General features: G+C 39.6%; 1 protein-coding gene across 2 annotated transcripts; it reads left to right on the plus strand.

The window, feature by feature from the left end:
* Positions 1-1,180: 1,180 nt before the first annotated feature.
* On the plus strand, positions 1,181-7,740 carry LOC142107093 (uncharacterized). Of its 2 annotated transcripts, none has more exons than XM_075190249.1 (4): positions 1,181-1,311; positions 1,743-1,810; positions 4,462-4,609; positions 7,120-7,740. In XM_075190249.1, exons 1-4 carry the CDS (start codon positions 1,196-1,198, stop codon positions 7,661-7,663), a joined length of 876 nt encoding a protein of 291 aa, XP_075046350.1. In that variant the 5' UTR covers positions 1,181-1,195; the 3' UTR covers positions 7,664-7,740. The 2 variants fall into 2 exon arrangements, with proteins under 2 accessions (XP_075046350.1, XP_075046351.1); XM_075190250.1 differs by having other exon boundaries at positions 1,273-1,361.
* Positions 7,741-16,272: the final 8,532 nt, after the last annotated feature.

Here is a 16,272-nt window from a genome sequence, read left to right on the forward strand (position 1 = left end):
TCCAGTAAGCTTTTATGTTGTGTAATTCTGCAAGATAATGTATGTCAGTGATTCCCAAACTTTTGCAGTTCGCAGCACCCTTAGAGTCTCCAAATTTTTTCAAGGCACCCCTCCAAAATAATTACTGAGCAGTCCTGTTTTAGAAGTAGTTGGGTCAAAAAATTGTAATAAGTATTTAGGTCAGGACAGAAATACTTATTTAGTTGTATGCAAAAATGTATGCAAAAATGCCACCTCTGCATCCAGGCACTCTGCCCCTCTGCCCCCAGGCTCTCTGCCCCCTCTGCCCCCAGGCACGCTGCCCCCAAGCACGCTGCCCCCTCTGCAGCCCTCTGTCACGCTGCCTCCCTCTGCTGCCCTCTGTCACGCTGCCCCCTCTGCAGCCCTCTGTCACGCTGCCCCCCTCTGCAGCCCTCTGTCACACTGCCCCCCTCTGCTGCCCTCTGTCACGCTGCCCCTCTCTGCCACGCTGCCCCCTGTTCCCTTCTGCTGCCCGCTGTCCCCCTCTGCTGCCCCACTGTCCCCCTCCGCTGTCACGATCCTTCTCACTATGTCCCCCTCTGCTGTCCCGCTGTTTCTATGGCTGGCCCGCGCCACCCCAGTGGCGCACACTTTGGGAACCGCCGATGTATATGATTTCATTAAATGATAACATCTAGGGCCTGATTCGTTAAGGCAAGTAAAGCAAAAAAGAAGTAACTTTGCATCTTGGCAAAACCATGTTGCATTGGAGGGGAGATAAATTTAAAATGTGGGGACAGATTTATAATTGGGGAAGGGCATGTCCTAGATCAACTTTAAATTTCAGTGTAAATATAAAGCTATCAAGTATTTGTGTGCTACATAAAAAAGAGTCAGTATTTAACTTATGTGCAATATAATAAACTAGTTTGCACCCCTTGCATTGAAACATGGTTTGTCCAGGAGCAAATGTACTCCTTTTTTTTTTTGCTTTGCTCTCCTTAATGAATCAAGCCCCTAATGTTTAACAATTTAATAAATTCATAAAGTAGAATTATCACAGATCTTAACAAAGTAAATTATTCTATAGTCATGAATACATAGCTTTATGTCAGCATGATATAATATTTATATTATTTCATTATATTTCTCTTGTATGTGGATTCAGTCCATTGACCTTGCGACATCTGCTTTCAGATGACCACTTTGTTTTTATTTCTACTCTGCATTAACTATGTTCCCACCTTATCTGGTTGGGTATGTGCCCAGTGTACAGTGGGTGGTCAGAGGACGACATATAAAGCAAGTGGGAGCAAAGCCTGTTGTCTGGAACTGTTTCTATTCTGAATGGTAAGTTGCTGCCTTGCTGATCATTACTAGAAAAGCATTATAATTTCCAGGTAATCCTAACATATCTCAGTCCACATATCCACTGACATTTTAGAAATGCTGAGTCAGCGTAGTAAGTAGTTGAATGTTGGGGAGAAGGAATAGGAAATAGACATATAATGTAAGTGTGTATAGTAATCTCAAGATTAATAGAAGCTGAGGTTGGTATACAAATAATATAGAGAATTTATTTAGGGAAAATAATGTGGGTATTTCAGAAAAATACAATTAGAAGGAGTTTAGAAGTCTGAGAGACAGAACATATTGCTAAAGTTGTTGTCTTTATATAAGAAGGATTTATTAACATTGCTTTATTATTGTTTATTATTATCTGTTTTCTGTACCCTTCTACCTACTTTTTCTAAACATATTTTCCTGTGTCTTTGTTGCAGGTCTGAGAGATTAAATATTTTAGACATGAAAATCCTGGTTGTATCTTTGGTGATATTGTCCATAACAGGTATGGAATATACTCTGGAAAATACATTTACTTGTGAGTTTTGGGGTGGGAGGGTTACAGTACTTTCAACTCCCCACACTAAAAGCTGCAGAATCAGTGCCACATAAGAGCAGGTGAAGAAGACCTTTCTTTACCATATTTTATTATACAATGTAGTGTGATACGGACAGCCGGCAGATGACAGACACAAATCTCTTGCTTCAATAAACTGTACTTTTATTGTTCACATGACCAATAAGACAGCACACTTTCGTCAGGATGACACCATATAATCCTGGTTAAACACAGTCCTTCTGCCTAGTCACCAGCCAACTAGCTAACACCAGCCACCCTGCACAATAGTACAACACAGGTTTAAATACAATAAACCCCTCCTTTGAGTCGAATTACATCATCAGATCCTGTCCTCCACTTGTGTGTTTTCAACCTAGGAGACTTGGGGGTATATTTACTAAACTGCGGGTTTGAAAAAGTGGAGATGCTGCCAATAGCAACCAATCACATTATAGCTGTCATTTTGTAGAATGTACTAAGCAAATGACAGCTAGAATCTGATTGGTTGCTAAAGGCAACATCTCCACGTTTTCAAACCCGCAGTTTAGTAAATCTAGCCCTTGGTCTGTAAAACTTAACCCTGCCTGCAGCCTGTACCTGCAGACGCTCCGGGATCTCACCTGTCCCTATGCAGGTGATGTGTGGCAACTAAACCTCTTTGCCACAGTAGTTTACATGAATATACAAGAGCAGGGTTTCTGCAGTATATGGAAGAAAGAAAGTAAATCCGCACAAGGTTAGGATCATCCTCATCCCTATATTGTCATTATTAATTAAGGTAAGGGGGTGGTCGTCCCATTAGTAGACATTAAGGAGGAAGAAAATTCATGGCCCATAGATTGTAAGCTTGCGAGCAGGGCCTTCTCACCTCTTTGTCTGTTTTACCCAGTTTGTTTATTAGTTTTTTATGTTTGTCCCCAATTGTAAAGCGCTACGGAATATGTTGGCGCTATATAAATAAATGATGATGATGATGATGAATCGATGATGATGGTTACAAGAAGGCTCTCCTATCCTATTTTGACAAATATGATAAAATACATTGGTTTTACACCTTAATTCATTATACTTTTTTTTTAAAACAGATTTCTCAATTAGCCCTGAGCACATTATTAATCCTTGGTCCATATCAGTGAAATACTATAACATAGAAAGAAATATGTGAATAGAAAGAAAATAGTGTATCAAAATGATCCACCCCCAAGTGAAGCCAGTAGATGGGATTCTTAATATTAAACAGTTACTATTTAACTGAAATTGTTACAATTATTAACATATATTCTTATCATTTGCTTGCCACATATGTGGCATAAAGTCAATAAATATTTTCCACACTCGGCAGTTGTATTATGTCAATAAAATGTACAATTGTATGTACGTATTGGTGTCATCTTTGTTGCACTCGCCGTATATTTACATATTCTAAGTATTGTTTTAAACTTGTTTACACCGTTAATTAGCTGTCAATAGTTACTCATGAAAATATAAAGCATTCCCTAAATATCCACTCCCTAGCACACATATAAAATATGTCCTAGGTATTCAGATTTCATTATTCGCAAATGATAGTGGTTATAGGATAAAGCATTGTCATTCATATAAGGGGAATATTGTGTGTTACTCTAGTTCTAGATAATCCAAAAAACAGTCGTCAAAGGGAAAACTACCTGAAAAACGCAGTCACTCCACTAGGAAAAGATTTACTTAAAAACACAGCTATACAAATGAAACAGACTATATAAATTAATGCATATATTGTATCAATAAATAGATAATGCAAACTCTGTCTGTGGTTGTCAAGAGATTTTCTCTTTTTCCAAAAATACGTCACCACAGGTTTGTAGCATCCATGGAGGGACATATAGTCAGTATTATTAACCATCACATTCACCCACCACTACAGGCTCACAAAATACCTTTCGGTCAAGGTTTTACCCCATCACTGTAGACATTCAGATCTAGGAAACCAAAAGCCACATAACTGCACACAGCGTCCACCCAGCTCTCCATGGCAATGAATGGCTTCATATGACTTCTCGGCTGACTAACTGGAGGGGATCATGTTTGTAGTGCGCACACCACTTCCACACTCACTTGCACTGATGAGATTGAGTAACCATGAAACAGCTTAATGCAAGTTGGATAAATACCTGTAGGTTTCTGTCTGTATGCTACCTAAAGAACGTCCCTTGATGCACAATTCGTTACTTAAAGATGGATTTACATGTCTGTTTCTGCAATTCATCTGCTAAGGAATGTAGTCCTCATTTCTTTGGTTTTGTGGGTCAATATTATTGCAGGGTGCATGTGAGAACCCCCTCTCTTAATACGGTTTCAAATGTATTTTATTTGCAGGGGAGAGATTTTGGTGTTTTTTATACTACTTCAGTCTAATATTCATATTGTTATGCTCACTTACACTGACATTTATTTTATGGTGACATTTGATACACTCACAACACAATTGAGATTGAGAAATGACTACCCCATACACTGACACATTTTATATTGGTACACAGTTATCTCTCATTATAATAAATATGTCCCACAATCACACAACTGTATTACACTAAGAAACCAGTATCTCTATCTTACAGGGACACATGGCTTCCACCTTTCCCAGCAAGATGAACCACAACCTTCAAAACCTGCGGTGAAGGAATCACTGAAAAGAGTCATCCGTAATACGTTTGTGCTTGGAGCAGAAATTATTTCAAACATCGGGTCATCAGAGGAAAGCAAACAGTAAGACTCCTATTATATGCAGCATACACAGCTCAAATGCTGACGAAACAGAAAGGCTGATAGGGCTGAAGCTAGAACTTCAGCCCTATCAGTCTTTCTGATTTAATATGGAAATGTCCCCTTTTAATCTAATCATTAGTAGTATGGTGATATAATGTGATGATGGCTTATGTATATCACACATTTGTATTGTTGTAGTTTTCACTTTTATTTGCACCATAAATACAGCATTTTATAATGTCACCTTGGTATTTAGTTTAAAATACTAAGCCATCTTTTTTTTTTTTTGCATCAATATTTTTATTAAATTTTTCCAAAGGCATATGGGGTACAGAAAAAAAAGGGGAGGGGAAAAGGAAATACAGACACAGGGAAAACACATAAGGAATCCCCACGCAGGGGGAGAAGGATCACTAAATTAAGATAAGGCACACAGTGTTAACAATATACACTAAGCCATCTTTTATTTATTAATTTTAACTTTCTCCTCCTGCTCACCTGGTTTCCATCTAGGATCTTGTAGATGATTCTCAGCTACCTACCTCTAAAAAGCCCATTCACCAACACGTGACAGACAATCTGAAGTGCCTCTGGGACGTGGGGAGGATTCCCACTATGAAATTAATGATACCAGTTGTCATGTTTACCTGTGTGAACTTCAATCTAGATCCTCCACCTCCTGCTGTCAGGAGGTTGTCTTTTCCTACTCCTCATTACTGTTTCCTATAAGGTGGACAATCTGGCAAAAATAGTAACCTTGTTAGAAAACACAATTGTGTAGGGTTAAAGAGAAGGTCCATAATAGATGAAAAGCATGGCATATAAAAATAATTAGTAAATAAAAATAGATGGACTTATAATAGTTCCATTTACCGCAAGCGTTGGGCACTTAGGTAGTCCTCCTCTTTGGTCTCGTATCCCTTTTAACCTAGATATATGTTGGCCGGAAAGAAACAATGGACCAGCAGTAAATCAAGTGTCAATGATTTACTGTAAATTAAAATGACAAAGGGCTGGATTTACTAAGCTGCAGGTTTGAAAAAGTGGGGATGTTGCCTATAGCAACCAATCAGATTCTAGCTATCATTTTGTAGAAGGTACTAAATAAATGAAAGCTAGAATCTGATTGGTTGCTATAGGCAACATCTCCACTTTTTCAAACCCGCAGCTTAGTAAATCTAGCCCAAAATCTCATACATTTACAATTTGTGCAAATAAGTTACACATTAGACCTGAATTGATTCTGTGTGCACTATGCAAGACAACTCCTACCTCAAGCATTGTCTACCCAATGCTGTGCTTCTTATCTGCAGAAATTGTAAGAGATTCAGTCATTTTAATTTACAATAAATCATTCCTACTTGATCTATTGCTGTCCTGCTGTATCTTTCCAGCCAACCGATCTTCAGTTTAGAAGGATTTGAGACCAGTTAGGTCAGGGGACTGCCTAAGTACCTGAGGCTCGTGGTAAATGACACGATTGTAAGTGCATATATTATGTTTCAGGGGTTGGCCAAAACTGTATTTATACATTATTAAATAAATATTATTATTATTATTATTAATATTAATTACCAATCAGTACAAATGCTGTTAGAACGAGAGATAAGTTCAAAAGTGCATAGTTCATCATCAATACATGCTATTAAATGTTTATGAACACAACACTTATAGTTTTTTTTTAAATAAAAAAGTCAAGTTAATCTGTATTAAATCTATACTAAGGTAATCTAAATTAAAGAACATTTGGTAATTATACTTAGACAATCATTTAAAAAGTTTCACAAGTGTAGAACAGATAACTTCAGAAAGTAGCATGAAGGCTTTTTTTGTAGAAATTAATCGGGGGGGGGGGGGGGGGGTTTGCATAACACAGTGTTTGCCCACCCAACAGGAATAATGGGGGAGCAACTGCCCCCTCTGCCCCCCCCCCTTCCCCGGTTCCTATACCCCTGTATATACCATGCATTTGATCTGTGAAGATTTGATATTTTCTCCTATTGCCCATCCCTTTAATTTGGTTCTTCCTCACTCCCAATTGTGTGGCATTAGTATTTGGCTCCATTGGACGGTCCAGTTGAATTTGTGATTCTTTCATTGAACAAGTCAATCATTTATATTTTGGACTAATGTTTGGACTATATATATATATATATATATATATATATATATATATATATATATATATATATAAATATTTATTCTTATTCTTTGTTGTTGTGGGTAGTGCTGACTTTATTTATTTTATTATTTAGTGTAGTTACATTATGTAGGGTCCTACTGAACAGCTTATTCTAAGGGCATACATTTAAGGGCAGAGATGTGTTCCTTAGTTTAAACATTTATCTCTATCACTTCAAGATCGCTCGCCCTAAAGGAAGTATAGTTTATGGTGACATGTATTTTCTATTTACCAAAGCTAATCTAGTTTAATCTACTGAAATGAACAAACAGATCAGAATATTTAGACCCTCACCAATAACTAATTACTTTTCTATTTCCTCCGACAGGTCGGAATTGATTGATAGAGTGGGACTGATAGTGACGGGTGTTTATGACTTGTTCGATGGCATTTTTCACAGCGTGCGAGATACTGCTGTAGAAGTGGAGAAGGAGATTCATAAGCAGTACCCAGTGTACAGGAATACAGTAATCCCCATTATTGTGGAGTTTGTCACAAACATCTCCACACAGTTGATGATTTTGAGTCCTGAAATTACCCCCTATTTTAAAACACTGGAGACAGAGGTGAGAAAGCAACAGGTCATTTTCTTGAAACATCTGCACGCTCTTTTTCTAAGAGATGAAAAAAAATGGAGCTCTCTTGTTGATAATCTGAATGCTAGGTTACAGCCCTTTATAGATGAAGTTCGCCAAGAGGTGGAGAGAGCAAAGAAGCAAGAAACATATGAATTGCCTAAGCAACATGAGGATTTTCCTAATTCTGGACAAATTAAACAGTACAGTCAGACTCTGAGGAAAGTGATTTCTAAAGAGGAGGATATGCATAAGCTGATTGCTGAACTAGAAGAACTATACAAAAACAAGGCATAGAGGCGCATTCAGAGGACAAAGGAAATTAAGCTCCTTGTTCCCTATGTATTTGGTGCATATTAAAGAACATTACTTTATATTGCATGCTTTACTTTATTTTAGTCTCAATTTCTTCTTTAGTCAGTGCCATTACTTTTCTTTTCAAAGTAATTCTGATGTTTAATTACAAACATAAAACAAATCGCTTCAGGAAAGTTTGGAATTAATTGAGCTTACTGTAATACTAAGGGTTATATAATCACAATGGTAATAGGCACAGCAGAAGTAGATGGTGGTTCTTTAACTGAACTTACGTGAGTCACTCAGGGTAAAAACTAGAGTCCCCTCCTGACTCAGTGCCTTGCATTGCATGGTCATGGGGTACTCTACCAACATGAAATTTTCCCAGCTGCTTGAAACAGCCCTTCAACACAATAACAGCTGTACTGAGAGTGGCATGAACTAGCCAGGCCTTTCGGTAGTCAGTGGCCTGAGAGAACAATAAATAAGCAAACAGGCAGCATCAAAGTAAGGGATGGTGACACAGTATATAGTTCTGAAGCTTAGTCTTAATATTTTAATTTATTTATTAGTAATACTTACTGTGATACAACAAGAAGAATGATGGTTATTGTAGATTATTATTATTATTATTTATTATCCTTACATCAATATATTATTCAGCACAGTACACTCAGGGGATCATGATAAAATAAATAGCATACCATGACATGAAGCATGAAGGTTAACATGGGCCCGCCCAAATGAGAATACAATCTAAGAGGTGTGGGGAACACTTGATACCTAACGAAGCAGAATAACATTTGTTGATGCTGGTGAGGAATGTGTGTATGGCTACTGTAAGGCAGAAACATTATCAGCCAGCAATATTAGGATTACCATTTTTAACTGGCATTTTTGGGCAGCTAAGTGATTTGGTATGACTGGAATAAAGGGAGAACGTGGAAAGTAGAGACATGAAAGGTGAACTTATCATTGTGAAATCTTAAGACAGTCAGCTGCAGGCAATCATGTTTTTCACCATTGATCTTAACCGAAACACCTTTCTCTCCTGGTTCTGGAGATAATTTTAGATGTTGCATGTGCTCCCCTGTGATTATCGGCCAGCTCAGAGTAACTGTGTGCTGGCTAATTTTATTTGTCTGCATGCTAACTGCTGTATACAGAATCAGGGCATTTGTTACCCATGTTTGCAGAAGTGGGTGGTTGCAGAGATCATCAAAGGAGGACCAGAGATGGCAATAGCAATGATCTTTGAACTCATTGGGTCCAGCAGATGGTGTCACAGTAGATTTTTGAAACAACCCTGTTCTTGATATGATGAATATATATAGTATGCAACAGCGCACAAGAACGACTTCATAGGCACACCAAAAAAATAAAAAAAAATAAAAACATGGATGGCAAAAATACAATTTATTTGAATGCAATAATTATAAAAGAGATTTTATAGGTTCATCAATAAAATATTCAAACAACCTTAATGATAAGACAATTTTCAATATATACAAATACTGTATAGTTGCTACTAATAGCAACAAATAAAGGATCTACTGGCTGTGATTATTTAACCAAGCATATCTTATAGGGTGTCTCAATCAGAACTTGTAATTCCCACAGTTTTGGACACATGAACAGACTTTCAAGTAGTCAGTAAATGGCTGAAAAGCCAAAACAAAAGTAAGTTGATACAAGTGTCTTTTCACCACTTAGGAGAGTACCAAGAGGATTTATATGAACACCTGCAGACTCATAATAAATTCCTTATACAAAGTAGTCTTGATAGGGTATGTCATCATCATCATCATCATTTATTTATTTATATAGCGCCACTAATTCCGCAGCGCTGTTAACAGCTGTATAAATTATATTAAATTCCATTTTGAAAGAAAAAACGGAAGATATTCTATTAGCAGATGTGAACCTGCAACCAGGGCCGGACTGGGACTAAAAATCACCCCTGGCATTTAAAGCACATAGGCCCAGCTCTGTTCCAGATTAATAATAATTACAGTACATTTTGCAAAGCTCATTGTTATATGGTGTCCCGTGAGATATTCATGTATTACGTGCAGCTTGACTCTCTATTTGCAGCATAGGGCGCACCAGTATCAGATAATGGTATGCACAGGACTGGCAAGAGAAATTTGGCGCTGGGGTACAGTGAAATTTTGCCCTCCCCCACCCCCACCCCCACAAGTGCACAGGAAGAGAGATGTATACCGACGCGCAGCGGTGTCAGTGAAGGGGTGTGGTCGCATAATGTTGGGGGCGTGGTCAATATGTGGCGTGCAGTGGCGCACGCAGGGGGGGTTTCTGGTTCTCCAGAAACCCCTCCCCTCCGCGAACCAACGGTACTGTACAGCAGCTGCAGCGCTGTCAAAGAAGCGCCCGCAGCAGTGATGTATTGTAGTATAATACAGCACTGCCGCGGATGCTGCTTGACAGCGCCGCGGCTGCTGTAGAATTCAGACTCACCGAAATGGAGCTGCTGCGCATGCGCAGCAGCTCCCTCTCGCAATATTTTTTTTTTCTTCCGGGGGGGGGGGCAGAAACCCCCCCTTCTAAATCCTGCATTCGCCCCTGGCGTGGCATAACAAATTGGGGGAGACTCAATTGCTGGTGATGTGATACATGGGTATCGCACAGCCCACTTTGCTGGCAATTACGGTAGAAATCTCTGCTTATTTTTTCTTGAGAGGAAAAATGAACAGTAATTTCTGTCAAATTTCAGCCGCAAAGTGTCTCGCAGATGTTCACTTTGCAGCTAATTGAATTCCCCCATTATGTATTAAAATGGTGTTTCTCTCACCTACCGGTTATTGCAGCTTTTACAACCTGGTACTGAATTCTTGCATAGATCCTGGAATGTTAGGACCTGTTGGAAAATGTATATATGGAAAAACGAGCAATAAGTGAACATCGTACATGACATAGATCACAGTATAAAATACATACATTATAATAAAATATTACATTTATCACCAGCTACATAACGCCACCCCTCAGACACATCACGCCACATCCTGCATCACGCCACCCCTCAGACACATCACCCATCACACCACAATACCCCCCCAGACAAATCACACCATGCCACCCCGCAGACAAATCAGGCTACCACCCAGTCACATTATCATGCCACCCCCAAGGCACATTATCATGCCACACAAGCCATATTATAACCCCCCGAGACACATTATGACACCCCCCCCAGCCTGTTGTACTTACCTATGCAGCTGACATCAGAGTAGAAAAGAACGCCTTGCAGAGTGAGCAGGTAAAAGCTCTTAGTCTCGTGAGATTTGGAGCTCCAGGCCTGCTCTGCAGGCTGCTGGACAGTATATGATGACATACGCTGTCACCACACACTGTCCGTGGGCAGCTCCCCCCAGAGTTGGATTAAAGCTTTGGGGGGCCTGGGGCACTTAAGACAGGGGGCACTATGATCTAAAATTAAGAGCATAGTATCATAATTCACAAAATAGAGAGTTACTAACTAATACACAATGTAGAAAAAATGTACCATTCAGTCGCTTATCAAAAATTATTCAAATCAGAATTTTGAGGTTCAGGTTCAGTTAGGTGGCATCAATATTATTATTTATTATCGTAGATTTCTAAGGCACCACAGTGCTCCACAGAGCCATACAGTAGGGAAAATAGTACATTCATAAAACAGGGGCAAACTAGGTAGACTAAATAAATGAAGACTTGAAAACAAAGGGTATGGAGGACCCTGCTCATTAGAGAGGAACAAGAGGAGCGAGTGTTGTTCAGATTGGAGATTATGACAGTTGTGAGGGTGTATTAGTGTGAATAGTGTTTTCGAGGATAAGGTCACCTCTAAAAAAAATATAGTTTTTCAGAGAGTGTCTAAAGATTTGAAGACTGTGGGAAAGCTGGATTGAGCGTAGTAAGGAATTCCATAAGTGGGGAGCAGCACAAGAGAAGCCTTGTAGGCGGGAGTGAGAGGTGGGATTGGACATGGTTGCACAGGGGAAAAATAGATACTGGGAGATGGTAGAAAAAGGTGAGGAGATACATGTGATAATAGGGGCAAAGAGAGACAGACACATAAAGGGGGCGAAGGAAAGGACAGACACCCACAATGCGAAGACAATAAGACACAAACACAAAGGGTATAGAGGTGGGGTTAGAGGGTGCACATCGTATGTATACAATAAGGCCATGCACTGTCTATATATGGCACTGTGCAATCCTTTGGGCAGAGGAATGGAGGTGGTCCTGCTGGTGCCACCTATGCGGTCACCCTGACTGACTGTGCCTTGAGCACCTAGTGTGTTTTACAGAACTGGCAGAGCCCCAGAAACAAAAATATACATATAGCAGCCCTGGGTGGTAGTACAGCTCTAACACCAACATTTTAAGAATATCACTAGCCCCAGTTTACAAACAACCCTGACGGATTATACAGATCATATACAGCTTTAAATACTGGAGACCAATAACTTCATAATAATCAATATCAATAACAAGTTTATTCTGACTTATAAAGTAAAGCATAATAGATATAACTGTATATTTTAATATCTCAATAGTTCAGTGCTAAATAACCATTATACAAATGAGCTAATCAGTTATTTCTATGCCTTAGTGTTTGCTCATATATAAAAAGAATGCCATTTCCAGATGGTTTTTGTGCAGTATATTACAGTCTTTTTTTTTTTAAGTCACCTTACCTGTTGTATGCTCCATGCTTCCTCCTTCAGACACTGCAGGTCCTCAGCAGCATATAGTTCCACCCTGCCATGTACTTGGCACTGGAACGCCGGCTCCTTCACTTTTTAAAATTGGTGCCCAGTTCCTGGACCGTGCCCTCTGTAACTCTCTCCCCCCCCCCCCCCCCCACTCGCGGTGCACGAGCGATCGCGGGTGCGCCACCTGCTGATGAAAAAAAAGTACTTTTTTTTTAAACACTGCTTGCCCCGGCCCATTTAGCCATCGGCCCTTCTGGCATTTGCCAGATGGCCAGTCCGGCCCTGCCTGCAACTAACTGTTCTGGACTGATTTCTAATAACAACGTGATCTTAAAATGTGTTGGCACTTTTTCTCATTTAATTTGTATGGCGTACTCATGGATAAGTGAACTTTGTGCTCAAAAGTGTGATCTGCAGCTGCAGGTTCACGGGTCAACACACCAACAAAATGTTAGCTGTTCTTACAAAGCCGACTCCTATCAGCAATATCGTGCACCTATTCAGACGCTTTGATGAAACTGTGACCACCGGGTTTCCTCTCACCAAATCCTGGCTTGTCTTGCATACACTCACAGAGCTCAATCCTATTTAAGATATCCAATTCAGAGCACACTTTAAATATCCGACAGAGCCAGCTGCTTTAGTGAAATAGACTCCTGTCATTAGTACAGACCGCTCCACATAATCATTAGCAGCCAGGTGTTTTTTGCAGCATATAAAATATTAGAATGAATCAAGGCTTAAGATATCAATTCAATCACATTGCTGAAGCGTTTCATTGTTTAAGGCAATTTCCTCAGAGACTTAACTTTCATCACATCAAGAAATGTGATGAAACTATTAGGTACTACTTTGTAATTTCCCATTACCTTCACAAATGTTTAACTGTTTCATATTTATGAGAAGATGGTTATGTGCAGTGTCGGACTGGCCTGCCGGGGAGCCGGGGTATCCCCCGGGAGGCCCTGTTGCCTGATAACCCCGCCCTCTTTGTTGGTGAGGCAGAGCAGAGAATTACCGAGTTGCGGTCAGTCTACATATGAAACGGAGACTGTCAAACTAATCCCTGCCTACAGCCAGCACGTGAGAACACTTCCTGCTCCTGAGACAGAGAGAGGCAGAAATGCTTCACAGTGACACAGATCTCAGATTACTCCTTCTGCTGTAGTTGCAGGCGTCCTGTAGTCATAAAGTTGCCATCCTAACTGCAGTGTGAGTCCGTGTAATCAGTAAGTAATAAATCGTGCAAACTTCTCTAGAGCTCTCCACTGTGTGACCTCGGAGGGAGGGAGATAAATTAGAATGGCTTCATTGCAATATACGTCTTCAGTGCCTCTATAAAAGGATCCTATTGCAGCTGACCAATGAATGGATTCCTAATAAACTAGTAACCAAATTCACTGTTTATATCATGTTCCATGTTTATTTGTTTTCAATCAATTGTGGGACTCTATTCCCTATAGAAGCATATCTTAATCAGAATAAAACACATTCAGACAGTTAGGTCCTTATAGGATTGCATCTGCTATATGCTTTAATATTAATGTTTTGCTTTTGTCCTTTGTAGTGGCATTGGATTATTATTGAGTGTACATTTTGTGGGTAGATCATTTTTTAGAGTCCTGTTTTTATTTGCCAGTGTCTAGAGTGTAATTAGATTTATGTAATATTTTAAATGTGCATATATTTTTATGCTAATAATTTTGTGGTCTCCATAGTGCTTCATGGATATATTAATTTTTAGTCTATACCCTTATATTGTGGTTTTCATATGATGAATGGTTGATCTCTAGTACTGTAGTATAGCATTTGTTTTCTGTGTACACTATGAGGGGAGAGAACACTAACCACAAAGAATGGACAGCACACAAATAGCTGATGATGATTGATTGTATTCAATTCATCCCTCCCCTTTCCCTGTCTCCCCTGTTTCACACAGTGCCCTCCATGCTGCATTTGCTCCCCTTCACTTACTTTCCTATTGACTTCTTTCTTCTCTTCTGTCTTTTCCTTCGCGGCTCCTCACTGCAAATGTCCTCTTTTTCTTTATGGACCATACTAAGGTGCTATACGTTGTCCTCCATGGCCTGACCCCATCCCCTTTAATGACTGACCACAACCCCTCTTACAGTTGGCCACACCCCATTGTAGTGGGCCCCTACCGCTGCATTTCCCCCGGTGGGCCCTTCATGTCCCAGTCCGACACTGGTTATGTGGGAGTTTAGGCAATGAGCTAATCTAAAGTGTTAATATGAAGTGCTGTCCCTTACTTTCATTTCAGCAATCAATGACTACATTACTACACGCAGAACTTGCAGTGTATTTTATTCTCTCCGGCTGATGAGCTCAAAAAACTGATAAACTGACACAGGTGAATAATCTGATTTAGATTCGACAGCATAGGAGGTCCAGGACTGCTGACCTGAGCCAAGGACAGACAGAACTGGAGGTCGCCCTGGACACAAGACTATAACCCGGGTGAGTAGAGCGTTCTACTAGTCAGGCTCCTCTGTTTAGAGCTTCCTCATGTCTGTCTAAGGTATCAGGCACACTGATCTGTAAGTCTCAGATTTATACAGTAATTACTAACTCAATTTTTTTACTGTAATTGTACTGGTAATTAGATTTTTGAAAGATAAATTAATTTTTAGTGCAAGTGTGACACACCAACACCATCCTCAGAAATTTATCAAAGAAATTAGATGAATTTCGCAAACCTTCGTCCCAGATACTGTCAGGCTATTCTACAAAGGGGCATCCAGTGTACGGAGCCCACAGAACTGGACATCCAGTGTAAGGAGTCCAAAGGGGCATCCAGTGTTTGGAGCCCACAGAACCAGACATCCACCTAAGGTGTCCACAGAACGGGATGCCCACTATTAGGACAACCCACAGAAACTAGATCAGAGTCTCTATTGGGACTCAAAAGTACTGTCAATATAGGGGAATATAGACAGTAAGCAGAGAGATGACAGCAAATCCCCCATAGAAATGATATGCAAAGATTTTAATAAATGGGGAGAGTAGAAGGTCTGCAAGTAATTTTTCAAGAAAGCGGGGATAGCCAAAGAAGGAATTGATATGTGTTGAGTGGATATGCTAGATGTATCAGAAGCTGAATGATATCATGACTAAAATAATGAATCAAGTAGGTTGTATACTATAAATGTATGTTTGATGCTGCGCCGCTGAAAGAGTGAAATGTGCCCCTCCCATATTCTGTAAAAAGATTTCAGTGTGTTGAGATAAGAAGGACTCTGTATTTTGTTATCCGGCAATGTATGTAACATTGATCAAAAGGTTCTTTGAGTATGCTTCAATAATTCAAGAGTAACTAAAATGTGTCTAGAGTGGTGAGTGGTAATAACATGATGAAGCTGACTTGTATTTAGTCTAATGCTGGGACTTGTAGTTCCACAGCAGTATGCTGGAATATATCAGTTAAATTTTCTTTCTCTGTATGTGAGTTTTGTCTCCATCTTACTGCATGTGACAAGACTGTAAATAATGTACAGATAGTGTCAGAAGAAAACTGGCTGTGGTCCAACAAGCCGTTTCTGTATATTAACAAAATCATTTTTTTTCTGAAGTTGGGAAAAATAGCTTTTTTTTTTAATGAAGTTGAGAATTGTGGGAGTGAGCTTTTACATGCAGATATTACAAGCGGTTTTAATCTGTGTAAAAATGGCCCTGATGAATGTTCTCAGAAAACAGGATGGTTTGTTATGCCCATAAAGAAATGTTATGAGATAAAATGCCATCTGTGAGCGAGACTTGTTTAAGTGAATATATTTGTACTTTCAAAATGGAAATCACAGAATCTGGAAATATGTGTGAATATTTGGTGACAGGAGATTCTGTTGAGAAAATTCTGAGTGATTTGCAGAC

This window comes from Mixophyes fleayi, chromosome 11 (assembly GCF_038048845.1).
Source record: "Mixophyes fleayi isolate aMixFle1 chromosome 11, aMixFle1.hap1, whole genome shotgun sequence".
Lineage (NCBI taxonomy): Eukaryota > Metazoa > Chordata > Amphibia > Anura > Limnodynastidae > Mixophyes > Mixophyes fleayi.

Bases quoted from the DNA above. Each gene is read 5' to 3' on its own strand.
- LOC142107093 (XM_075190249.1), top strand. From the start codon at position 1,196: ATGTTCCCACCTTATCTGGTTGGGTATGTGCCCAGTGTACAGTGGGTG. The intron at 1,811-4,461 runs GTATGGAATATA...TCTATCTTACAG, and splicing joins GGTGATATTGTCCATAACAG to GGACACATGGCTTCCACCTT. The intron at 4,610-7,119 runs GTAAGACTCCTA...TTCCTCCGACAG, and splicing joins TCATCAGAGGAAAGCAAACA to GTCGGAATTGATTGATAGAG.